This window comes from Acipenser ruthenus, chromosome 1 (assembly GCF_902713425.1).
Source record: "Acipenser ruthenus chromosome 1, fAciRut3.2 maternal haplotype, whole genome shotgun sequence".
NCBI classification, from domain to species: Eukaryota; Metazoa; Chordata; class Actinopteri; order Acipenseriformes; family Acipenseridae; genus Acipenser; species Acipenser ruthenus.
Window position 1 is genome coordinate 36852202 of NC_081189.1, and position 26665 is coordinate 36878866.

General features: G+C 36.0%; 1 protein-coding gene across 4 annotated transcripts in view; it reads right to left on the minus strand.

Moving 5' to 3' along the window:
* Window positions 1–26665, minus strand: part of LOC117421231 (WD repeat-containing protein 7-like) — a 217864-nt gene that overhangs the window by 29701 nt on the left and 161498 nt on the right. For all 4 annotated transcript variants that reach the window (XM_059024567.1, XM_059024573.1, XM_059024571.1 and 1 more), the window contains 5 exons: window positions 13772–13958; window positions 2725–2842; window positions 1639–1788; window positions 945–1027; window positions 185–284 (listed from right to left, as the gene is read on the minus strand). In XM_059024567.1, coding sequence (XP_058880550.1) covers window positions 185–284; window positions 945–1027; window positions 1639–1788; window positions 2725–2842; window positions 13772–13958 — 638 coding nt within the window. The remainder of the gene's footprint in view (window positions 1–184; window positions 285–944; window positions 1028–1638; window positions 1789–2724; window positions 2843–13771; window positions 13959–26665) is intronic.

Sequence of the window (26665 nt, forward strand, 5' to 3'; positions counted from 1 at the left end):
ACAATTATTCAGAGCTATGTTCTTTAGCTTATAGCCATGCTAAATAGGTAGGGAGGAAACAATATTGTGAAAATGTATAGGCCATGGAAACGATGTTCCAGGAAAACACTTATACTGAATTGGTCTGGTCTCTCTCTCATCACGTTCACACTTTATGGAGAGGAAGTCACAATGATTTATTTACCTGACATTTTCCAGTGCGGACATCGTAGAGTGCCACAGAGCCAACACGAGCCCCGACTGCTATCCGGTGACTACGCTCACAATAACCAACCATGTAGAACCTGTGTATGACCAATATTACATGAATTAGTAAAAATATTACACGCAAGTGGTTTTATGAACAAGAACAAAGTATCCCGGGGGCATAGCATAAGGGGAATGGCATCTATGACAGAGTCATGAGATAAAAATGAGTTGTGGTTGCTTTTTATAAATCGACTGTGTAATAGAAAAAAAAGAACACATTAAGTACTCAGATGTGGATTTTGCAAATCAGTGTCGGCATATGTAAAGGTGCACTACATCTGCTTACATTTTATGTTGTCCTATATGTGGTACCACACTCAAAAACAATATAAAATATGTAATACATATGCCAGAAGATGCAGTAAACAGATTTTCATTCTGTTCATGAATCATTAGAATAAAGATTTCCACTGCAAAGTGAGTTGATTTTTTCACCGAAATTTTTTCAAGTCCTAGTCACGATTCCTAATATCGGCACAGTAATGTTTTTGCAGGTAAGCCAAACTTGTCATTTTTTTGGATTTGTCATTATTCAAAGTGTATCTACATTAATGCTACATCTTATATTTTAACAGTGTGAAAAATGATCTACTACCCCATGCAACAAATAGTGTGTGACCAGGGTTCTACACCCACTGGAGAAAAGTTATAACTAATAATCTGACAAATCACTGGTACTGAGAACAATGACTTACCTACAAATAGCAGGGAAACATTCCTGAAGGCCTTTCTTCTTGACTAAGGATCCTTCAAGGCAGTACATTATGATGTCCATTACCTCAGGGAGGAAAGATCATTAAAGAAATCAGTCACAAAAACACGTACAAATTCACTTTTTCTGAAGATGTAAATGCAATGCTTCAATGTCTTGTGTATTGAGAATTAATGCAGCCACTGTCCCCAGGGGAACAAGACAGCAGTGTGTTCCGTTTATCTCATGGATTTACAAAAAAAAAAAAAGAACTTCAGCAGCCATCTCAAATTAATCAGCATGTGAAATCTATTGGCTGAAAAACATGAAGTTGGAGAAAAAAGAAAATAACATATGGTACAGCAATAAATAATTGAAGTAGAATTTGTTTCTCTTATTTTAATGTAATTGTGGTGTTGTGTTTCTCTATAAAATATATTGTTTTGTTTTGATGGTATAATTGTATAATTTTATAATTGCATTTTTTGATTGGGGTTGGTTTGCTTTTAAGGAAATGTCTTAACTTACATACCCCAGACATAATACAGTATATTATGATAAGAATATAAAGTAAAACCTGTACTTACAACCAGCTCTTACCAGCCAGTAAAACCCACAACAATTTGCAATGCAAACAAATGCACAAGGCCACAAATTATTCATAATGTACCTTTCCCAATATATGCAGTCTTTCTTACCTCTACGAGTAAATCCACAACATCAGTGGGCATCTTCTCAATCAGGATTTCAATCACTCGCAGAATCTCTGCCTTGGCCCGTGCCAGCGTGGTGGTGTGCACATTCTGCTGAGACTGGGTATTAGCTGCCAGGGCAGTGTGTCTGTGAACCTGGACACAAATAGTAAGTCAGCAATACATGGTATATATTTTTTTTTCTTTTCAGTATAAAGCAAATTTATCTTGGCTTCTTATCACTGGAACAGAATTACTGTTGCAGAGAGGAAGCCTACTTGTAGGTCTTTCAAGACTTAACCTTGGATTCTAGTACAAACTAGATTTGTAAGACAAATGCAGATTTATATATTTACGGAGGGCATAAATAAATTCATATATAAATTAAGAGTTGAGGAAGGTAACAAAATAATTTGTAATAAAATATGTAGGTATGTATTGTGGGGAGGAGCTGGTAGGCATCCTCCAGATAAGGCAATTCAAAATATATTTTCATCTTGATGTTTTCTTTTATTCTGACAATCAATCAGAGCATGTGAGTGTTATATAAGTCCCATATTATAAGGAACTATAGTCTACCCCCAAAACATTCAGATCTAAAATTGCAGAAATAGCTTGCTTGGTATCTGTGAAGCCTGCATATTTGACATGGCACACACAGAGTACAGTCCTTTTAGGCAAGGTGCTATAGATGGGGAATAGGAGCCTCGCAAATTTAACTTCCTTTGCCCTGAAGTAGCTTACAATATGTCAAGAACTTAATGCATGGGCAATATGTTTCAAGAAAGTGTACATTCTTAATTTCATTCATTTTTGTTTTAAAAAAGCTCACAGCATCCAACCTTACACAAAGCAAACTGTTTCCAAACAATAAAATAATATTATAAAATAATAAAAAAAGAGAAATAAACAAATAAAACGTAAAAGGTCCAAGTGGTCGTCAGAAACAACAGTGAAACAGCAAGCCCTGTGATCAATCTGCTTGAAGCTCTGGGGTGACACTGTGAACAGTGGGCCTTGTCTGTGAACAATAAGAATGTTTCCATGCCCGCTCCTGCTTTGCAGATAAGTGATTACTGAAGGGGTCCTCACCTCCCTGGCGATGGTTGTTATGAAGGCTGGTGGTCTGGCCGTGGCAATGAGCGAGAGAGCGTGTCGAGCAGAGCGGGCCGAGTCTGCCGCTGGGTTGAGAGGCAGGCCCATTGTGATGCTAAACAGGGATCAGACAAAGGAGGAGGAAAAAAAAAAAAAAACAGGAAGCATTAGAAATATAGAGTGAAAAGATTAGACACAGCTTATAATGTCAGTTCAAGGTCAATGGGATCATTCAAACAGTTAAAATATAATAGACTCCCAACAATGCAGAATAATTAGGAGTCTGGGTGTTCCAGCTTCAACTACACAGCCAAAACAATTAAGCGTGAAAATTGAAAATAGTTTGTGCATCTGCCTGAAATGAAAAAGGGGCCTTGTTAACAAATTACCCAGGCCGTGCTGAATATGTATCAGGAATCGCACTGTGATGGGCAATAACTTGGGTATAAGGAAGTCAGTCGGCTATGGTATCCGGAGCAAATGCTCTTTTGACGTGCTGCCAGAAGTTTTGGAGTATCAGCATGATCTGAGCCACTGGGTTACTCTAAAACAAATATATCCATTTATTTTCAAGGTTATAATATATATAAATACATACAGTATACATACATTAATGTAACTATTTATGCCAAACAAAGGATCATTTAAAGATCAGCTTCTTAAAAAAGTGTGTTAGAAATTATACTAAATAAATAATAAGGAGTCCAATATACTAGTAACACAAACACCAGCTAAATTCAGTAGAGATCATCAAATATGCGTTAATAGTTGAAGGTTTTAAATTACACTTATTGCCTTAAAAGCTGTTTCGAATCAAACATAATAGCTGCAAATCTGCTTAGCAATTTTAATTGCCAGGATGCCAATTTGCACTTGATCCATGATTTGAACATATGAAACCAAATATAATAATTTGATTTCAGGTAAAACATATCAATAATTTAGTTTTTTAACCTTTAAAAATACTAATATGTATTAATTCATTAAAAAAAAAAAAGTCTAAAAAGTCATTTTACAATCCTCACTACAAGACTCTGAAATCTCAAAGTAGTATTAATAATATGATGATTATATGATGTTAGGGCAGTCTGAACGCAACTTATTTTGACAGTTTTACAATCAATTATTATGCATTTTTAATCATTCTACACACCAGGTCAGATCCAGACCTTGTTCTTATTTAAAGCCGCATTGGAGACAGTGGTCAAGGACATTAGCACTCATACATTAATTTCCAATGAACTAAGCAGACATATTGCTATAACATACCCAGCTCGATATAATGTTACTTAAAATAGTGACACAAGGTACCACAAGGTACTGTTAGACACATAATAGCATCCATTCACAGTGCATACTCAGTGACAAGGACAATTGCATAAAGTTTGCAAAACAGCATTTGAATGATGGATATGAGTTGTGTTCAAAGGTTTTGTGGAGTGATGATACAAAAATCGAGCTATTTGGTCACGCTATTAGTCGTTACGTTTGGAGCAAGTCTGGTGAGGCGTACAAAGAAAAGAACACCATACCTACTGTCAAGCATGGAGGTGGTAATATCCTTCTATGGGGCTGTTTTTCCTCTAATGGCACAGGAAATTTAGTTTCAATACATGGTAAAATGGATTCTATAGCATACCAAAAGATATTGGCCAATCATCTGAAACCTAAAGCACAATTGGACGTTCCAACACAACAACGATCCAAAGCACACATCAAAATCTACTTCAGAATGGTTAAAGACAAATAAAATCAAGCACAAAAGCAAAACTTTTGCTATAAAAGATTTTTCCTATAATTATTTGTTTTTGAGAAATTTGTTTTCCATCTAAAGCTTCATTAATGTTTTATTTACTTTTTCTTGTTTTCCTTTTAAAACAAAGCTTCCACTAGAATATTCAGTATATGATGTTTTAAATGTATATTGAATGCTACATAGCACATGTACAATTCCCGAACGGATAACTAACCTGTGAATATTTGTTTGGTTTGAACTGTGCACACCTCCACACTGCATATACAAATAACACAAATGGAAATAAGTGTTTTAAAATAAATATAAAAATCAATTTCAATTGGCTTACAGTAAACAAAAATCAGAACCTCTGAATTTCTTTAATGAATAAACAAACAAAGCAAACACTAGTTGCCCTTTTTTGATTCCCAAATTAAAGTTGGTTTGTAAAAATTGTATGAATTATTTATTTATAATCACAAAATATGAAAGAACTGGTAAAAATATATATATATATATATATATATATATATATATATATATATATATATATATATATATATATATATATATATATAAAAGTCGACATAAATGCATTTGTTTATTTTTATTTAAACTGCTGTTCAGGAACAGTACAAGGATTCAATGGTTTACAATTTTTTGTTTCCTATTTATTTATTTTTTTTTGAGAAACTGCCAATAATAGTATTAATGTATTGCTAGAGCTAGACAAAACTCAATACTTCATACATCAATTACTGAGTTGCTCAGATGTATTCACAATGAAATGCCATTTCCATTAATTGTATATTATAAAAGCCTGGGGACTAAGACAAACACAAGAAATGAGCTATTAGAAATGAGCAAACAGAAACAACAGGTCTTGGTTTTTACATCACGTAAGGTGTGTTTTTGTTGTTACTTTTGCTCTTTACAATGCAGAGAACATGAAAATAATGATACTAAATTACTATAGATTTTTTAAATATGTTGAATTAATAATACCCTTTTATCCTTTTCTTTTAATTTAGCCATTACAGCACATGCCATGTCATTCATATTCTTAAGTGAGGCAATAATAAGCTAAACAAATAGGCAACATAATAAAACATCTCTACCGGGGTTGAGATTCTGTTTAAAAATTAAATAACCAAAATAAGTATTGAAGCATTGTATTTAAAAAAAAGCAGGTATTATCTAATCGCTAGGAGAACAAACATAGCAAGCATGTTACCATACAAAACATGAACCATTTTAAAGAATCCACAATTGTGTGATTGAACACATGGTTTTGTGAGTCTGATTGGCAATAACTAATGTTTTTGTCATAACAGGATCATAAACAAACATACACTAGTATTGATCACTAGCAACTGCATTGCAGCTTTATTTAAATCTATTACACAGTTCTGCACTAGATCAACCCTAACAGTTCATATAGTCTTTTCATTTAAATCAAACAAGGAATAAGTATAATATGGTTTCTAAAGAGAGATACATACAAAATGTACCAAATGAACGTCGGAGAGGTTTAATCACTTCTGTTTAAAGTTTCATTATTAGAACACATCCAAAATAGCCTTTTTGATGACAATATATATATATATATATATATATATATATATATATATATATATATATATATATCACACAAAAGCACACACACACATTCATGCATAGCTGTATACATTGACTTTCACAGAGGTTAATCATTCTTTTAATTTAAATATTGATTAATATCAATAATCAATGGCCACAGAACAATCCTTTAAGCAGAGAAACAACAGGAAAATACGAAAAAAAAACTGATTTCTGTTTTCACAATCTTCTCTGCATACTGTATGTTGTCAACAAATGATTTTTGTAAAAAAAAAAAAAAAAAAACACAAAAGACTCCATTTTACAGGTAAAAGGAGATGTTTCATATTTCCTCTCCAGAAGCAATTATAGATCTATGCCTCTGCGTCATATTCAAATTTTAAAAAAGAAACCAAGGTAATTGGAATGCTCTTAAGTATAGTGATCAATATCAACCGGTTTACTATGTAGTGCTGAGAAATAACAGATATTTTCTAGCTTTGATTTATGTAAAGAAGTTAAAAAAGAACACTGAACATTCCCATAAATGTAAAGCAGTATTAAATGCTGCCACCATGAAGCTCAGCTTAGAATACATTTTGACAATAGAAATAAATATGTAACATAATAAAAATAAAAAAATAAAAAAACCTGGAAATACGCAAAAAAGTGTATCCCCCCAGAACACACTTTCATTATAATTTATATAGGATGTATATATATTTTAGAATCATCAACAGCATGTTGTTGCATATGCATTATAAGTAATAAAAACAGAAGTAAACTGTCACCCTTATATCTTTTATTGACATTAATATTACACTTCTTTGCTGGTATCCCATATCTTACAATTATCATCTAAATTAGCATGCCATCATCAAAGTGTACAAATTAAGCAACATCAATTAATTGCTTACTATTTACTTAGTATGAAGATAGTTATTGACAAAATGTTTCCCCATGAAAAAGAACCCAAGAAAAGGACCTTCAGATTAGCCACATGTGCTAGCCATGGTACAAAGCATGTCTAATGCAGTAAATTCCTCTTTTTTTTTGAGGGATTTATCTGGTGCACTGCCACAGCAGGGGTTCTGAAGTTGGTTTCTCTCAAAACACAGAGGCCTGGTGAGCACGGCCTGCTGCTTCCCTAGTCAATAAAAGTGAACTGATATATTTAAAAAAAGGTTCTACACAAAAGCTCTCACGTGAAGCATGCTTAATGTTGCAGGCAGAACCCGGACAGATGTGTGCTGTTTATTCTGTGTACGGTAAATCGGGCACCAAAGGGGGCAACCCAGCAGGGCTTCCTAGGAAGGAGGGGGGCACAATGACGCACACTCCAACCCCTGCATCTGCCACCGCAAACTAACTCTCTCAGCCTGTCCTCACCACAGCCATGTACCCACTGTGACTACTGCATGCTATTCTCAATCAAAATCTGGTTATAGATTAATAAGCAAAACACTTTCTTGCCTAATAAACAATTCATCAGGATGAAAATTGCACCAAAGCTCCTTAGGGCTACATGGTGGTACATCCATTTATACAACATTCTGCACTTAGGATCTAACCTTGCTTAATGACAACACATGGTGCATTAATATCATCTGAATGCATGCTTTAACTGGTTGCAGGGCTATTCCAAATGTTTAAATTCCTGCTGTATTTGCTTCAAATTAATTGTTTTTGTATTTTTAAAGACTACCAAAATTTAAAACCAAATGTCATGTCAGGAAATTATTTAATATAAATATTTACCTAAATAAATAAATACATTCAAATAAAGCAGTGAATACATTTAAATAAAATAGAGGATGAATATGATAATGTAGTACATTTTATAATTCTGCAATCCACTTATGTGTAAAGAGCTTGATTGTAAAATAAATGTTTGGTTCTTTCATGCAATTTATAGCATATGAACTTTTTTTTTTTATTTACTTGCATCAATAGTTACAGAAAAAAAATGAATGTTTAACAAGCATGTGTCTTAATTACATACATAGAAAAAAGATGTATCAGAGACAGCAAGAATGCTTCAAAAGCCTTTAACTACAAAATAATAATAATAATAATAATAATAATAATAATAATAATAATAATAATAATAATAATACTGATTTGCTATGGTACATGTCCGTGTATAAAATACAAAAATATATGACATTACACAGAAACATAATGTATACATGCACAAACATTAATTCACTATTTTTTTTTACAAGTTTCTAAAATTAACATGGTGTGTATCTCACTTGTGAATATACATGTATGCAGTTTCATATATGATTATAAAAGACCATAGATGGATTCATAAACATACTGTATATGTTTCTATAGAATAGCACGTGTTCATTTATGTTTGTTCTCTACAGTCAGACCTGGAACTAGATCATGTTGCATTTCACCAGACGATTCAAAATTATATGGAATGCTGGTCAGACACATTTGTTACTGTGACACAACCAATTCAGTTTATAATGGGCCCAATATGTTAATCTAAACACTGCTGTCTAATTAAATCCAAACAGCGGGATGGTGTTGTAAATGAAATAGATTCATCCACAGTGCCTCCTTTGTTAGAATCTAAATTTGCAAGCAACACCATAAATGAGAGCAGAAACCACGCATGCAGTTACAGAGAAAACTAGCAAAAGGGAAAATAATCTGAAAATAAACACTGAAGAAATCCTTGTTAAGTGAAATCTTTAAAATAGGAGAGTGAAGGCTGCTGATTATGGTAATAAAATCAGTTCCAAACACAATTCACCAAGACCAAGGGTAATCCTAAGGAGTATCTTATGTTGGTAATTAGGGAGCTTTAAGGAGGATTTGTTGTTAAAAACCGAGGATGCATTTAAACAGACGCACATAGAATACAAAGGTCTTTAGGTTTTACTGGATTGTAATGTAGCTTGAGCTAATAATCTAGTGACTAGTATAAGAGCTAGTCAGAACAGAGAAAAAGCTCATTGTATGTAAATTATTCTTTACCGATAAGCAAGTCATTCTCTCAACATGCCTAGTTCCTCAAATACACACCACCTGTTAAGCAATGTAAAATGCTTTTAATGTTTGCACAAAAAACAGAACTCCATATTTCCATACAAATTCAAAACTGTATTGTACAGCATATATTAATGTAAGCTTTTACATCTATTTTGACATGAATATGGAAGTTATAGCACTGTTGCTGTTGCTCATTTGATTATTGATATTACTGAGCTTGTTTGAAACACAGCTTATTATGTATACCCAATTTACATCAATTCTCTCTCTCTCTCTATATATACACACACACACACACACACACACACACACACCGAGGAATGAGTGCCAATTCCTCTTCTAGTCTGAATAATAAAACTGGAATTTGTACCAAATGATGCTGAAGTGCTTTAATGTGGAAAGTTCATTAGGACACCTAAACTCATGCCACTCAAGTCCTGAGCTGAATTCAAACAGCCCTACAGCCCTCAAGGTACTTTAATTATGTTGAACTGATAATTATTCAGAGCTATTTTCTTTAGCTTGTAGACATGCTAAATAGGTAGGGAGGAAACAAATATTGTGAAAATGTATAGGCCATGGAAACGATGGTCCAGGAAAACACTTACTGAATTGGTCTGGTCTAAGAAGTAAGTTATTTTCAGGGTGAGTGGTCTAAGCTCCAAAAGTGCTGACCTACTCACAAGAAAGGTCTCGCACCAGAAAAGCTGTTGGTGGGGAAGATAATTAAGTGAATTTCTTTGATTATTTCACACTTACCTGGACAGAAAGCAAAAACAGCTGAATTCTGATGCTGGCAAACAAAAGGATTTACTATTAAACTCATCATTAGGCAATGCTTTACCCAGAAAAAAAAAACTATTTTATTGTGCCTAAACATGTGGCGTTTTGTGTTTGTATAATGTGTTCAGTAATAATCAGAAATACAATACATCTACTGAAATAAGAATGCTTCAGGACCGCAGTTTAAGTTATCTAGAGAGCATTCTCCATGCAGGTGTTCTGGAATAAAGAGCTTTACCTGTACCAAGGCAGTACCTTGAACTGCACAATATTCTGTCATTAAAGTACAGTAGGTTCCAAATACCAATACAGCCAGAGAAAATCTTAAGCAAAATCCATATCTTAATCGGCTGTTGTTGCTCGACAGGAGAGCTACATTTTTCAACTCATTTTTATATACAGAAATTATTTCTCAAATTATGTTTGTTTTTACACCAGTAGCAGTAGTTAACATTGTCTATTTATAAGCTGATAACGAGTTATTGGGGATAGGTTTTTCAGGTTAAAATAAGATACATTTCTAAAAAAAAAAATGATTACACAAACAAGCCTCCCTCTATTATGAGCTGCCTAGTGGCTGTGCACAAAACATGAAAAAGTGGGTGGAATTACAATTTGACTGTGATATACACAGGGCCACAGACTGGCCATGGTGAATCATTTGTTTTTAAATACCGTATTCCTTCGAATTTAAGACACACTTTTTAAACGAATTTTTTCTTCTCAAAAATGGCCTGTGTCTTACATTTGAGTACAGTATAGTGATGCGTGTATTAAAATCGCCATCAAAAGATGTGACTACCCGAGGACACAAACAAAAGCGGAATTGACTGCCCGATCTCGAATCATCCATGACATTCAGGCAGCCATTTTCAAAGATGCGTCATTAAATTCCTGAGGAATTCAACGAGAAGCTTTTACAATTTCAGCATTTTGTTATTAGGCTCAGTTCTAACAAACAGTACCAGCTTGGACAGATCTTTTTCGACATGCCAAGCAATACCACAGTTCACAAAAAGAGATCAAAACAGGTGTGAGTAATCACGACTGGAAATGAGAAGCAGCACATAACTGTAATGCTCTGTGAGGTGTGAGAAATCACGACTAGAAATGAGAAGCAGCACATAACTGTAATGCTCTGTGCGATAGCAAACAGCCGCAAACTTCCTCCATACATCGTTTTCTTATATGCGTAATTGAGGGTGTATCTTTGTAAAATGCATCTTTATTTGATGTTTTATTTTTTCCTCAAATTGAGGGTGGGAAATGTGGGCTGCGTCTTACATTCAAGGGCATCTTAGATCCGAAGGAATCTTTTTTTTTTTTTTTCCACAAAACTTAATTATATAAACTTCTTTACATCTGACTTATAAACAGACAAACAGGGCCACATACTGCAAAAACCAAAAACTACAAATTATTTGTTTTTAAATAAAATAGACAATGTGATCATGTTACATTTTTACAGAAAACAATTCAAATGACAAACAATATTTTAGACATCCACATATCAACAAGATGCCACTCCCCTCTATAGTGGATTTCAATGCCTGCATCCAAGTCACTCCTTTAACTAGACACCCTGGGTTGAAATATGGGTGAGCGAGGCCTCGTTGTTAATTCATCAGCTCTTTAAACATCGTGAGACAACAGAGAACATACTATTGAACTGAGCAATCAAATCTAGTCCCTTTATTGTTTTTAGTGGTAACCAGAGAGACACAAAATGGACGCCACAGTACTTGGTCAAAAGATCTTAATGCATGTCACTACATGTGGCTAAAGAAGTTCAAAATGTGATCACATTGAACATAGGCGAAAATAAATGGCAATGCATATTACTTTATTTGACAAATAGGTTAATATGATGAAAGAAGGGCCATTACAGCTGATACCTTAAAAATTAAGCAACAGAACCCGAAGAATAAGGCTTTACTGTCTGATAAGGCCCGCCTCATGCAGTTAAATGCACGTGCCGAATAAAATATCTAGAGCATATTGAGTAAAAGAGAGAAAAAGGTGAAAAGAGTAAAATAATGATAAGGATCCACTGAGGTTTAGATCAAAATAAACCCTGGGGTCTATTTTTAATGATAAATCAGTGGTCGATCTTAATACCACTGCCCTAAAACTCTGAACCACCTCATCCTGCAAACCTCTTTCCACTGTGTTTTTTATTCCATTTAAATGAGTTAATAAGAGGGGCAATAATTGACGTCCAATGTAAAATATCAGATGGATTAAATGGTGTAATTCAAATTAAATGGCGATAGGATTTACATCCACCATTGTTTAGATCATTAAAATTTAGCCCACTATCTTAATGATCATTTTTTAACTACAAGTGAATTTTCTTACTCATCAATTTAAAATATTCCCAAATGCATCCTTGTTGTACTGTGGTGGAACAACCTTCTGTTCAATTTTGACAGAAATGTCAGATAAATCCATTTGAAGAAATAACCCACTTTTGATAAATCCTTTCAATGTTTCATTGATATTCCATCTGTAAAAATATATATATTTTTTATATATTTTTTTATTTGGATACAGCTTTTGTTCTACAGGTTTGGCGAGACCTTGAAAATGTGATTTTGTATTCTGCTTTCATTTTTTATTGAATTAAATTTGATAGTGCAGGATAACACTAATCTTTGTGCATGAAATATCTTATTTTCTCTCTCTCTTTTTTTTATAACAAAGATTAAAAACACCCCTTATAGACACTGATAAGACAAGCCTGTCAGAATTTGCTTTCACAGTGACCAAGACACTCAAACCAACCGATCACAATCTAAGGTCAGACAGTACAACACTGTAATCCAAACAATGACTCACTCCTATAAAAAACAAAACAAAAAAAAAACAGCAAATATTATTTGTCAGGGTACTTGCTTGGGAGAATGAGGGGGATTGCTGGCAAATCTAATTTTTTTTTCTCTAGTATGTCACGTCTGTATTTCTAGTCTGTACTAAGTGCATGAGGTTGCCTAGCATTTGGTGTATTTCTAATAAACACTGAAAAATTACTCTCTCTCAGTCTAACTGTATTAGGACATCTACAGGGAAGCAGGCATATACACTCATAATAAATTTCTAAAGATAAGGTTTCATCTTAATTGCATAAACAGATGTTAGCAGTATTTTTCATTTTGTGTCCTTACAGCCAAATTTAACCTTATTTGTTGGCCAAATTTTAAGGTTACAAAAGAAATGATGCACTTTGTTTTTAATGCAAAGGTCTAGATCATAAACTAAGCAAGACTTGGATTGCATTTTGTTAATGGAGTACTGTGCTTAGATTGTGTTATTCCTCCAAGCATATTTATCATGATTGATGCACTAAATATACCAGTAAACATAGTTTTACAACCTCTTACAGATGTATCTTTATTTGCTAGTAATGTATTAATCATTATTAGGCACACATACATTTTGGGTCTGACCTTATCAAGCACATCATTTTATTACACAGCCATCTAGTGCACTGAAGTGTATTGCCAGCAGTACAAACAAAATATTAACCCTTAGTACCTGTTCACTAGATGGCACTGGTGCTTATGTGTTTTTTAATCTGATATAGCCTGCGTTGTGTTATTATACCATCTCGGGTTTAGAAGTGTATTTTATTACAAGATTCCAATTATGCAAAATTTTATACACAGACACATTGTATATGTATAATTTCTATAATATTCAATTAGTTCTGGGGCTAAAATTAACTGGAAACAGAAATGTATAAGAATTCAAGTGTGCATCCTATTTGTGAGAGGTGTGAGCTGTGTCTTAAAAGCATCTGGACTTCTGAAGCAACAGCAGCTCCCCTCTTCAACTTTTGCTTTTTATCGGCAATCCATACTGTAGGCCCAGGAACTGGAGCCGGTCCCTGTAAACAATGAAACAGTATACAGAGAAAGAGCATGTTGTGCAGGTACTCACTTAGAGAGTTGCTTTTCGGAGTCGGCACAAAGCTCCAGCAGCCCCATCAGCACGGCTGAGACGTCCATGTAGGGCTCCCAGACTGTGAAGCCCCGACCAATGAGATCAATGGCAGTCCGGCGAATGGTGCTATGGGAAGGAAGTTTGGGGCTGGGCGGCTGCAGCAGGAGGAATGTGAGCGCCTTGCCTAGAATTAAAAGGGGGGGAGGGGGGGGGGGGGGGGGGGGGGGAGAGTCAATGACAATGGAACTAGAAAATGGATTTCTTGCTCATAACCCCAGTTACCTGTTTGTTTTGGAAGTAGTGGCGTTCTGTACAAACAGCTGAAAAATCATTGAACCTCCCTGGGCTTGTCACAAGGGTAAAATGAGTCTGTGTTTCAGAAAGGCAAATTTAATTACACACCCAGTTAGTAAGAAGGTTGAATGCTGGTTACTTTTTATTTTAATATATATGTATTCCACTGAAACGCTTGAAAGAAGCAGACGTCCAAAGACTCAAAATCTGTCTACATAGAAGCTTTGTGTGTCAGGTGGTCAGCCAAGTTTTACATCTTCCCACCAACAATGAAGATATGTGCTGTGTATGGCAAGCCAAATTATCATTTAGAGATATCTCATATTCATTTTCTCTCTAAATGGAGCTTTAAATGAGATATCTAAAATCATTTTAAGATATCTCTAAATGTTTTTGTGCTATCTTGAAATACTTTTCAGATATCTCTAAATCATTTAGAGATATCTCTAAATAACGTCCTGTTCATTTAAAGATATCTCTAAATCATTTGAAGATATTTTCAAATAACTTCCTGTTCATTTAGAGGTTTCTCTCAATCACTTAGAGATATCTCAAAATAACTTCCTGTTCATTTAGAGATATCTTTAAATCATTTGAAGATATCTTCAAATGAACAGGAAGCCATTTCGAGATATCTCGAAATGACTTCCTGTGAAAATGCTCTATGTTTTCAATGGACTTCCTGTCCATTTAAAGATATCTTCAAATGAACAGGAAGTTATTTAGAGATATCTCTAAATGATTTAGAGATATCTCTAAACGAACAGGAAGCTATTTGACAATATTTTCAAATGATTTGCAGATATCTTTAAATGAACAAGAAGTTATTTAGATATATCTTTAAATGATTTAGAGATATCTTTAAAACCCTCATTTTATGATATCTCTAAATGACAGTTTGGCGTGCCATGCTAGCACAGTCCATATGGTTTCCATAGTATTTAAAGATATCTGTAAATCATTTTGAGATATCTCATTTTTAGATATCTCAAATTGATTTACAGATATCTTTAAATTAAGTTCAGATATCTTAAAAACTGCACAATTAAAGATACCTGGAAATCAATTTTAGATATCTGGAAATGTTTTACAGATATCTCTAAATATTTCAAGATATCTTAAAATGCAATTTGAGATATCTCTAAATGATAATTTGGCTTGCCATAGCTGTGCTATAAGCACTATAGTACAGAAGGTTGCAGTAAAATAGATCTAAAACCTAAAATACAAAAAAGAAACAGAGTGGGTTTAATCATCCAGTTTGGATACTAAACACAACTTCATATATAAAATAAAATAAAATAAAGCAAAACAACACTTCCTGTTATAATGGAAAAAAAATCTGCCAATGTATTGGCACTACATTGAATGCAGTCTCTAACAATAGCTAGTGGTATTTTAAAAGCAATGCCTCAGATCTCTATCCCATTACACATTAATGCACTTAAACTAGTTCAAATGATCACCACAATGTATACCAGCCTCATAATCAAATCTGTATCCAAGCACTCCACATACAGTACATACAACAACAGCTGAATAGCCATGTGTGTCTGACAAAGAAAATCCACTACAGAATCCACAGTGAATGGTGTCTGATTTTGGCTTTCTTTTTATTCTTCTTGTTTCTGCTCATGCTAGCATCATTGTCATTTCAAGAACCAGGACCTGCAATATGTGCAGTCCAGAACACTTGAATTTGATATAAACATTATGATTTTGTTAGTAACAATTTCTATGCTAAGGTTGTAATTTTTTTTGGAGCAATCAGTATATGAAAGTTGATCACTATGATCTGTGCATCCACCACATGTAAGTTTGACAGATACATTCTTCATATTCTGGTTCTAATCGATATAACTTGTGCTAAAGAATATTCTAACCAAGTTCCATCACATCTGGATGCAAATCTCTATGTAAAACTCTAATACTGTACATGAGACACAGTGCTTACTGTACGTACTGTGTCCTTGTCATCAGGGATATGAATCCCTAGCAGGGGATAATAGTACAACAATATTCTTTACCAAAATTAAGGCAAAACATTAGAGGCATGCGTGCAAATCAAAGCCGTGGACACACTACCAGTGCATCAGCGTTATAAATGAAATGAAAACAGTGTGATGATTATGGATTATGTTAAGATCATATTAATTTATATGTATTACTGAAATATAAAACAAAAACTATTGCACAAGATTTTGACACTATTAGGTAACAGATCACTCAAATCTATATTCATTATAAAATAGGTCACAACCAGAAACACTATGAATAACATTGCCAATCTGAACTACCTGTTCTAAAAAACACATTACATTTGTTTTTGACTATTTCAGTAAAAAACAAACAAAAAAAATATTAGATAGATAGATAGATAGATAGATAGACAGATAGATAGATAGATAGACAGATAGATAGATGGATAGATGGATAGATGGATAGATAGATAGATGGATATATGCACTGACCACTTGCAGTACACATCTACACAAGGGACACTGGGAGTAAGGATCAGCGCTTTCAGCCATTTTATGCAAGGAAAAAAATCCTTTCTGCAGAGGTCATCTCAAGCATGACCCGACATTTAAGAGAAACACTGCAGGTGAAGACTGACCATTAACAGAGAAGGAGAGGGGAGTGCCATGCCTTGCACCATTTACTATCATTTGTTATACTGCACACATTTCTACAGTATATTACTTACCATAGTATACTGTACACACTTTAAATGTATATTAGCCAATCTATGTTCATAGTTTCTTACTATCTAAGATTTTGTTTCTGTTTCAGAATGTGAGCAAATACCAATGACAGACCCTTCTGTGTTTCTTTTTCATAAGGTACTGTATATGGTCTGTTGCATTCCCACCCCCTCACAATGCTGGTCTTATAAAAGGACAAAGTGAATGGCTCTCCCTAGCTGCCTTTGTGAAATGCATGTTGTTATACATTCCCCAGTGGACACATCCTGAAACAACTTGTGCAGAAGGATTAAAGGACTCACAAGGCACTGATTTGCACTACCTTACCTAAGGTAACATTACATGGTCTAACATTAGCGCTAATTGTGATCTGTGAACCAAATGTAAATCTTTTACATTTAACCCTAGTTGAACACCAAAGGTTAACTATTCTGCTAAAAATGTGTAATTTAAGTGTGTGTGTTGTTGCATGTTGTAAAATACAGAATCTTATAAAATACCCATTGTGTCCACATTGGGTTTCTGGAAGAGAAATGCAAATGCTAATAATACTAATTCTGAATGTTTTCTCTGTATTAGTACCTGAATTACAGAAATCCTCAAAGGATCTGGAAACCTAGGGTTTAACCTCTGGAAAGTGTGAGCTATTAAACCTACAAGATAAGACGGCAGAGAAACTACAGCAAATCCTTTTATGAAACCTTAGGCATCAAATAAGACACATATATTTCAAAGGAAAGAACAATCCAGATGTCCTTTTTGACAGCTCTTTAAATAACCTGCAAAAGATTGGCATGTCTACAAAACCTACTATGTGTTGACGGACAGCTTTTTTACGACTCAGACTCAAATCTTGCGGACACTGCCCCTGGATCAGCAACTGTAAACATTTCAAATGCAAAGCTGCATCTGCAGTGGTCAGCATGGTGTGGGGGGAAGGCCTCCAGAGAATGGCTAAAGACTGCTGGCATTTAACTGAAATCTTTTAGATAGATCTCTGTCTCTCTCACACACACACACACACACACTGCATATAATAGGCACACCAAACCTTAACTTTAACCTGAGCAAGACATTCATCTGGAAACAATGAAAACTTACTCTTTTATGCCATTAGAAAAAAAAATAAAATAAAAATAAGACAAAAAAATCTTACAAAATATCTTTAATAATGATAATTATCTTACTGACATTTCTCAAGTTGTTTTAGCAGATATATTCCAATCCCTGCACACATAGTTTAAAGAATCAGTTTCAATTAAAAATCTATATTCCGTGGGCTCTATCCTCTCCGTGTCCCCCATTTATGAAGGTGGAGTGAACCAACTTGGCTGAGGATAGATAGATACGGCCATTTGGAAACCTCTTGTCTGCAACACAAATGCTGACAAGAGGTTTCCAAATGGCCGTATTTTTGCATAGAAATCAAATTAATGTTGTTTGTGAAAGCTAACTGCTAAATAATTTGCTATATTTATTTAGGGTCACTATATTCCAAACTACTTGGCAGCTGAGAAAGCAACAAGATATGGGAACAACATACCCTATAAATGGCCCTTATTACGAAGTGGAAATTGGAAAGGTAACAGGAACATATATTACTTTATGCATACCGTAAAGAGAATTTTAAGCCAAAAAAAATATATATATTTGGGGCATTACAGTGCACTAGTTCACAGTTACAACTAATACTTAAGACTGTTCTACCTGTACATTGGTTTTGAATAGGTAAATACATGCAGGTCAGTACAAAATCTAGAAAACAATAAAACAACATATTCTGTGAAATGACTATTCTATGGATTTCACTATTGTTCACATTGCTGTGAAGATATTATTATGTGGTAAAGTACATCACCTTTTCTACATACGCACAATGGCACAATGTTTAATCATTTTATGATTAATGCAACTGCAACCCCCCACCTCCTCTCCCCCATCCCCCCACCCACACACATCTTAATAATGTATGGAAGTTTACATTAAAGGCCATAAATCCCATAAAACATCAGCAAGCCAAAATGCTGCAGTTGGAATATTTTTGTTACAAAATACATAACGAAATACATCACATAAAACTCAAGCTGAAAGTTAGATAAGCCAGGATGCTGTCTTCAGGTATGCATGCAATTCCTAGCTGACACCAGATCCCAACATCATTATTGAAAATCAAAACAGTTTGATGATGTTTTATTCAATCATTGTCTTCATAATAATGATGTAACTTACTTAGTGCAGGAGCTTCGGCACTTACATATCTAGTTCTGTCTTTATTGCCATATTGGATGGAGTATTAACAGTAATCTTTAACAGATAGTGTAAAGAGAGATACTGTATTCGAACATAATTAAAAAAAATAAAACTATATCTGCCAATCAATTATTTTGATTTCATTAGATTATGAGTTTTCCTTATTGCAACCTACAAAATTATTATTTTGATGGTTCAACAAAGCTGCCTGCAAGATGGCTTCTGACGCTTTGCTGCTCTGCCACTGCTAGGGGAGCAGCTGTCGTTCCCATCAGGGGAAGCCTCCTTTTTGTTGCAAAGGCATAAGAGAAGCAGCATGGAATGCAAATGCACCATGTCTTGCACTTGCGATTCCTACCATACCATTGCTTCATCAAGATGTAAAGGATGTGGTACACATGCAGGTTTTTAAAAAATAAAAATAAATAAAACTAACATTCCTATTAAAACTACAATATTACAAAGCGTTTACATTTTCTGTTTGCATTTTGCTGTTGTGGAAACAAATAAATAAATAAATAAATAAATGACCAAATAATTAAACACATGCAGAGCGTATGTGGTACAGTCTAAGATGTAAAAATCAAAATTGTGACACCAGATCACCAAGACAGTACAGTAACCATGGGCCTCTTTTTTCAGTTCTTAAAGGTTACAGGCAAATTCATAAACTGTATTTAGAGTCTCCTTAATTTGACAGCAGTCTGGCTGCTTAAGCTTTTGAGTCTCACAGTAAAAAAAATAAAAAATAAAAAATTCTATTAATAACATTGCTTAAGAGTTTTACAAGCACACACTGTAAAATTATTGATATAATCTACACAGTTCAATGGTGACAAACATTCAGCCAGGAAATCAGAAATCTGTTAGCAGCTGCAGAGATCATGTAAAGGAGGACCCAACCCTTCTTTTTTAAACAAGAGGGAATTAGTGGGATTGACATTCACAGCAACCCGTTTGCTCATTTCACACTATAATATCAAATCATGTAAAATACTAATAAAAGTCTAGTATGACAATAACATTACTGTGATAAACGAATTCATCACTAATGCCGCTAACCCCCCCAGCTCATTCTCTGCATATAGGAATAGGAATAGGAAACACACCTATTCTATTAATGTGCAGATGGTTTGTAATTGTGCACAAATTAGCACTGCACCACTGATTAGCTTTAATAAAAACTGACAGTATACATTTGGCATATAGGCGACAACTGATAATACGAATTAGTGGTAGAATGCAAAATGTGTTGCTGGCCCTTTGAAATTCGTATTAAAGAGAACTGACTGTCCTCTTGTAAGTATCATAACTTGTCAATTGTTTTATGTTACTTGTCTAGGTTGCCAAGTTGCAATAGAGATCTCGCTAAAAAGATGCAATAAATATTTAAATTAGTATATTGCGGCTCTTCATTAACATATTTTCTCTTAGTACATACAACAAAATTGCTAAGTGTTGCAACGAAAATGCTAATTGCGGTATGTTTGCACTGTGACTGGCCCATTTAGTACACCTACCCCAATGACTTATAGCAGAGGTGGCCAAACCATGGCTCGTGAGCCGCATGCAGCTCTTTTACAGTTGAATTGTGGCTCCCGGTGAAATGTTGAGTGACACTCACTTTACGGCTCAATTTAACTGATGAAAGAATAATAAACAAAAACGAAGAGAGAAAGTAAAAATAAACACAATGAGTTTATTATTTGTCTTCTCTGTCTTCATTCGTGTTAATTACTCTTTTTTCGCTCTCGTTCTATCTCCTGTTTCTTTGAGCCTGTATGTCCACTGCAAGGATTCATCACTTGTTGACTTTTGAAGCCAGATGTGCAGTTGAAAGTAAATTTCATAATTTTGAATTAAGTGCTCGTTCGTTTCGTTGAGACAATGGCATTGAGCAAACCCGCCACAAGTAATAAACAAATGTATGAGGCTTTAAACCAGACTGGGAGGAAGGGTTTGCAGTGGTAAACAGTGGTAAAAACGGTGTCTCATCTGCAACAAATCGCTTACACACCTGCCTGTAAATGCCAGTACTACAAGGCGAGCAACCTCAAACGTCATTATGAAACAAATCACATTTTCATATGAATATCCTCCTGTAACAGACTGAAGGCAGATACTGCTTTCGGTGTTCAGTAAAGACGCTGATTTAACGACTCAAGCAAGTTTTGTATGGCAAGCATGGAATATTGCTTGTGGCAAACATAGTTATTCAGATGAATGAATCTTTTTATACAACTGGAGTGTTGGCGCTAGAATGCATGTTTAAATGTTATATTGCAGGTCTAAGATTATTATATTTATATCTTACGTCTCGTCATGAGCAGATACTGTAATCCCTTTCAAAATAAATACAGTGCATTTGTCATCTACAAAGTTTAACAGTTTAATACACGGAGCAGTCATAAAAAAAAATTAAAAAAAAAACATCTTTTTTGTTTAAACCCAGCATTCAGACCTTCAAGGGAAGAGCTTGTCAAAAAGAATGCTTACAAAAATGTGTGTTTTTATGTGCTGTTTTTGGTGAAATCAGGTCAGTTATTGTATTTTGCTTCATAATAACTGAATATATTTTATTTAAAGTGTGTAATACATACAGTATAAACAGAAATAATGAAAAAATACACTGTAGATCTAAAGTATAATACAAATTACACAGAAACTGTGTAAGCAATGTTCTATCTTGTTCTTGTGTATTTTGCTGCCATCAAGAGATGGCCTAACAACTACTGTACTGCACAACAATGCTAGTATTTAAAATGTCTTGCTCTCGCACACATTTCATGTTTTACAGTACATGTCTTGCGGCTCTCGACCATGTGGATATTTTGGTATGGGGTTCGTAGGGTCAGGAAGTTTGGGCACCCCTGACTTAGACACATACTGCCCTTTGTTAGTTTTTATACTATAAGGGTACCTCTTATAAAATGTGGAAAAATGGCTGCAGTGATTGTAAGGTGAAAGAAGTGTAGGCCTATATAAATTATGTATCATTAAAGACTGGTGAAATTGGATGAAAATACATGTCTGTAGTGTTTAAATATTACAGGTAATACAAACTAAGTACCTCAATGATCTATCTCAAATTGCTTTATGAGATACAAGCCTTTGAAGAACGACAATGACAAAGTCATATCAACTCCCCTCAGAGGAATGCTTAATTACTGGTGTGTAAGTGCTTTTGGACAAAGAAATCGAGCAGATACAGAAGAGACAAACATTGATGTTGACACTAGGGGCATTCCTTGCAGTGCTTTTTAATAAAGAAAAATCATATTTATTTATTATTTATGCAATGTATTATTATTTTTATATATTCTCCTTGAACCATAACATCCATATATTGTAATCCAAGAAATGTCATAATCCAAGATAATGTCATTTGTTTTTTTTTCTAGCCAGCCTAGGCTGCACACAGCATGTCCAAATGCTAACTGTGGTGTTTGTCATGGTGAAAATACTCACTAGGAGAATCTTGTTAGGCACACTGGGTCTCATTTAAGAAAGGGCATCAAATTTGGAGCTAGCGCGTACGCAAAGTAGTGAGCCTAACATGCACGATACATTTTCATTTACTGCCCCATTTACTAACAGAGAATGCTCCAGGGTCACAAACCCACCACGTGTGCCTTGGACCCCCTCCCCACTCACCTCTTTCAAGCTGCTGCTCCTGCTCTACTCCCCTTCATCTCCTCCCTCCTCAACACCTCTCTACTTTCTGGTATCTTTCCCTCTGCCTTCAAAAAAGCCTCTATCACTCCCCTCCTCAAAAAACTTACCCTCGACCCCACCTCCCTCCAGAGCTACCGTCCTGTCTCCCTCCTACCCTTCCTCTCCAAAACCCTCGAGCGGACTGTACACCACCAGCTCTCTGCTTTCCTGTCCAACCACTCTCTGATTGACCCTCTCCAATCTGGCTTCCGCTCTGCTCACTCCACTGAAACCGCCCTCCTGTCTGTCACCAACTCACTAAAGTGTGCCCGAGCTGCCTCTCTCTCCTCTGTCCTAATTCTCCTCGACCTCTCTGCTGCCTTTGACACTGTTGATCACTCTATTCTACTATCATCTCTTGCTGACCTGGGGATCTCTGGCACTGCTCTGGCCTGGTTCTCCTCCTACCTCTCCAACCGCACTTACCAGGTAACCTGGCGTGAAGCAACCTCCACACCTCACCCTCTCTTAACTGGAGTCCCCCAAAGGTCAGTCTTGGGTCCTCTCCTGTTCTCTCTCTACACCCGCTCCCTGGGGCCCCTCATCGCATCCTATGGTTTCTCATACCATTTCTATGCTGATGATGCTCAGATTTCCCTCTCCTTCCCCACCTCTGACTCCACCATCTCCTCCCGTATCTCTACCTGTCTGTCTGCTATTTCCTCCTGGATGCACTCTCATCACCTCAAACTCAACCTCTCTAAATCTGACCTCCTTTTCTTTCCCTCCTCCTCCCCCTCCTCTGATCTCTCTATCTCTGTTCCTCTGGAATCTACCACACTCTCTCCCTCTTCCTCCGCTAAGAACCTTGGAGTCACCCTGGACCCCTGCCTCTCTTATTCCCAGCACATCTCCACTCTGGCACGCACTTGCCGATTCTTCCTGAGCAACATCCGAAGAATCCGACCCTTCCTCACCAACTATGCTACCCAGCTCCTGGTCCAGGCCCTGGTACTCTCCCGCCTAGACTACTGCAACTCCCTCCTGGCTGGCCTCCCTGCGTCCGCCACCCGTCCGCTCCAGCTCATCCAGAACTCTGCTGCCCGCCTGGTGTTCTCTCTGCCGCTCCACTGGCTCCCGATCACCGCTCGCATCCAGTTCAAGACTCTTGTACTAGCCTACAGATGCCTTGACCAGACTGCACCCAGCTACCTCCAGACCCTCATCTCTCCCTACACCCCCACTCGACCTCTCTGCTCCGCCTGCACTAGAAGACTAGCTCTACCTCCGCTACGCTCCCCTGCCTCCAGAGCCCGCTCCTTCTCCACCCTTGCTCCGCAGTGGTGGAATGACCTTCCTACAGATGTCAGGACTGCCCAGTCCCTGACCACATTCCGGCGCCTCCTTAAGACTCACCTCTTCAAACAGCACCTGTAGAACTCCTCTGTTTGTATCCTGGGACACTATCACCCTTCATGTAAATGTGCTTTATTTTGCTCTTATCTGCCCCCTATTTTACTGCATTTAATCCTGTACTTCAGAATACTGTAATCTGCCAAGTGTTTAACCTGTAGTACTTTGTATTTAATCACATCCTGATGTAACTATCACTATTTAATCATATCCTGATGTAACTATCACTATTATCTGCTGTATTATTGAATTGTGGTTTGTCACACTTGAACAAAAGTTATTGTATTTCTTGCTCTCATTGTATTACTTGTACTGTAACACTTGAAATGTATTTGCTTACGATTGCCCTGGATAAGGGCGTCTGCTAAGAAATAAATAATAATAAATAATAATAATTTATGTGCACAGTATTTGGCTAATTTACATACCATACTGTGAACACTACATGTTCTGTGAGCAATAATTTAATGTGCACAATAATGTCAGAGACTTACCTGTGACCACTGTGATATCAAAAGCACCAGCAGTCCAGGCATATCTTTTGGTCAGTAGCTTATTGTGAAGGTGGAGGTGGCTTACATTGACCGAAAATGAGCGATCAACAGACACAGCACTCAGCAGGGGACAGGCAGAGGCAACGTAAAGTGAAACTGCACTGCTTACCTTTTAATTTGAACATGTATTCTCCTTTAAAAAAAAAGTTTCTAAAATTGCATTTATGTACTGTATCGTTTTGGAATTGTTCTTTAAAACAACCCGCCTCTTTAATATAACACACGTATTCAACATGTGCAGTCTGCGTTGTATGAGTGACATTCCCATTAAGCCAATCACAGCTCACAGAGGTAATAAAATAGCCAATCAAACAGCACACAGGATCTGTTTCCTCACGCACATAGCACACATAATTTTGATTAGGACAGCGAAGTGAAGGCTTGTTTAAACTATTTATTTTACTTGGTGTAAAATTTAAAACCAGTATAAATCCTCTACAAACCTACTTTTTCTCATTTTTCATATAAAAAGCAGCACACAGTTTTAATTCATACTGCAGAGGGTAATTACTTCTCATCAACTTAAGTCTCCAATTAATTTCATGAGTCTTCCTCTCCTTTCTCAAATGCACCCCCCCCCCCCCCCCCCCCGCCCAAGAAAGGACAAGCACCACCCCTTCCACCTTTAATAGTATCCAAGGAGAGGATCTTTATAATTACTTCAACATTTTAAATTTATTAAGCTCAAATTGGCCCCAAGAACCAGACGCACCGAGGAAAAGTCAGTCCGCTGCCCGTTTCTCAGACCAGACATCTTTGTTTAAGCTTTGACTTGGCTTAAATGAATGAATTAATATTGACAAAACATCAACTAAGCTAATGAGTTGTTAGTTAAGGCAATAAACATGTCACATTAGTCAGCAAGGTAAAGAGGTAATTAGCCCTGGAAAAGCTCTGCTGATTGGAGCTGTTGAGATCCCCTGCTCTTAACCTTTGAGTCCATTATAAAATGTGGGACGAGTAGAGCTATGCTAATGTGAATTCTCCAATTGACAGCAGTGCTTGCTCCCGGAGTCAAGGACTGCATTATCAGTGCAGCACTCCTTTAAGTGCAGAGCTGCTTAACCCTTGCCAAATAATAGCAAACACATAGAAAGTCAACAGTGTAACATGATAGAAAAAACAGGGTATATTACCAAGAAAACAGCTGTAACATTTTTACAGTATTTTATTTTTAAAGACAATACAAGTCAAGCGAGCTTGCCTTTTTAAATTTTATTTTTACACAACCCCCCCAGCCCAAAGGATTTTTAAGGTTTTACAGTGCTACAGTAAAATGTGAGTGACAGCATCATAATCAAGGGTAATTGTATTCAGGACATTAAAGTAGCCATGAAATCAAACTGCACTTTCTTTAATGGCTGATGTTAAACAACAATCATGTCATGTCCAATCTGACAGTGGTTTGCAGTTCATACGTAGTGTAAGCCTTGAAAGATAGTAATGGCTGGCAGAACAGAGTGGCGTGTCCTCTTTATATAAACAGAGGGCAGACTTGAATGTTAGAGCACAATATTAAACACATGAAATGTAGAAGAGCAATATTTTTTTTTTCTTCCTGGAATGAGGATGGAGTGGCACAGACCACAAGCACTCAATCTTTTTTACAGAATAGGCATCAACAGGTCTACAACAACATACATGCCAACAGTCCCTATATGGTGGGACAGTCCCGATTTCCTAGCAAATGTCCCGCGTCCGGATGCAAAGGAAGAAAGTTCCAATATTTACACATCGAAAAAAAAAATAAATTTATTCTGCACAGTAGAGTTAGTGAAAACCACACACTGTGCTCTTCGTGCGGCTGACACATCTGCTGATCACTAACTTACCGGTATACAAAGGTAAGAACGCTTCATTGTGTCTATGTTTACTGTAATGCTGGTCATGTGGTGTTGAGTTGAGGCGATACGTCTATTACGTGATAATGAGGGTTTTTTGCATATGACCCCTCCCATGTGCATGATGCGTATAACACCCCCCTCCCCCGAGGACGAGCGTCCCGCTGAACAGTTTCCAAA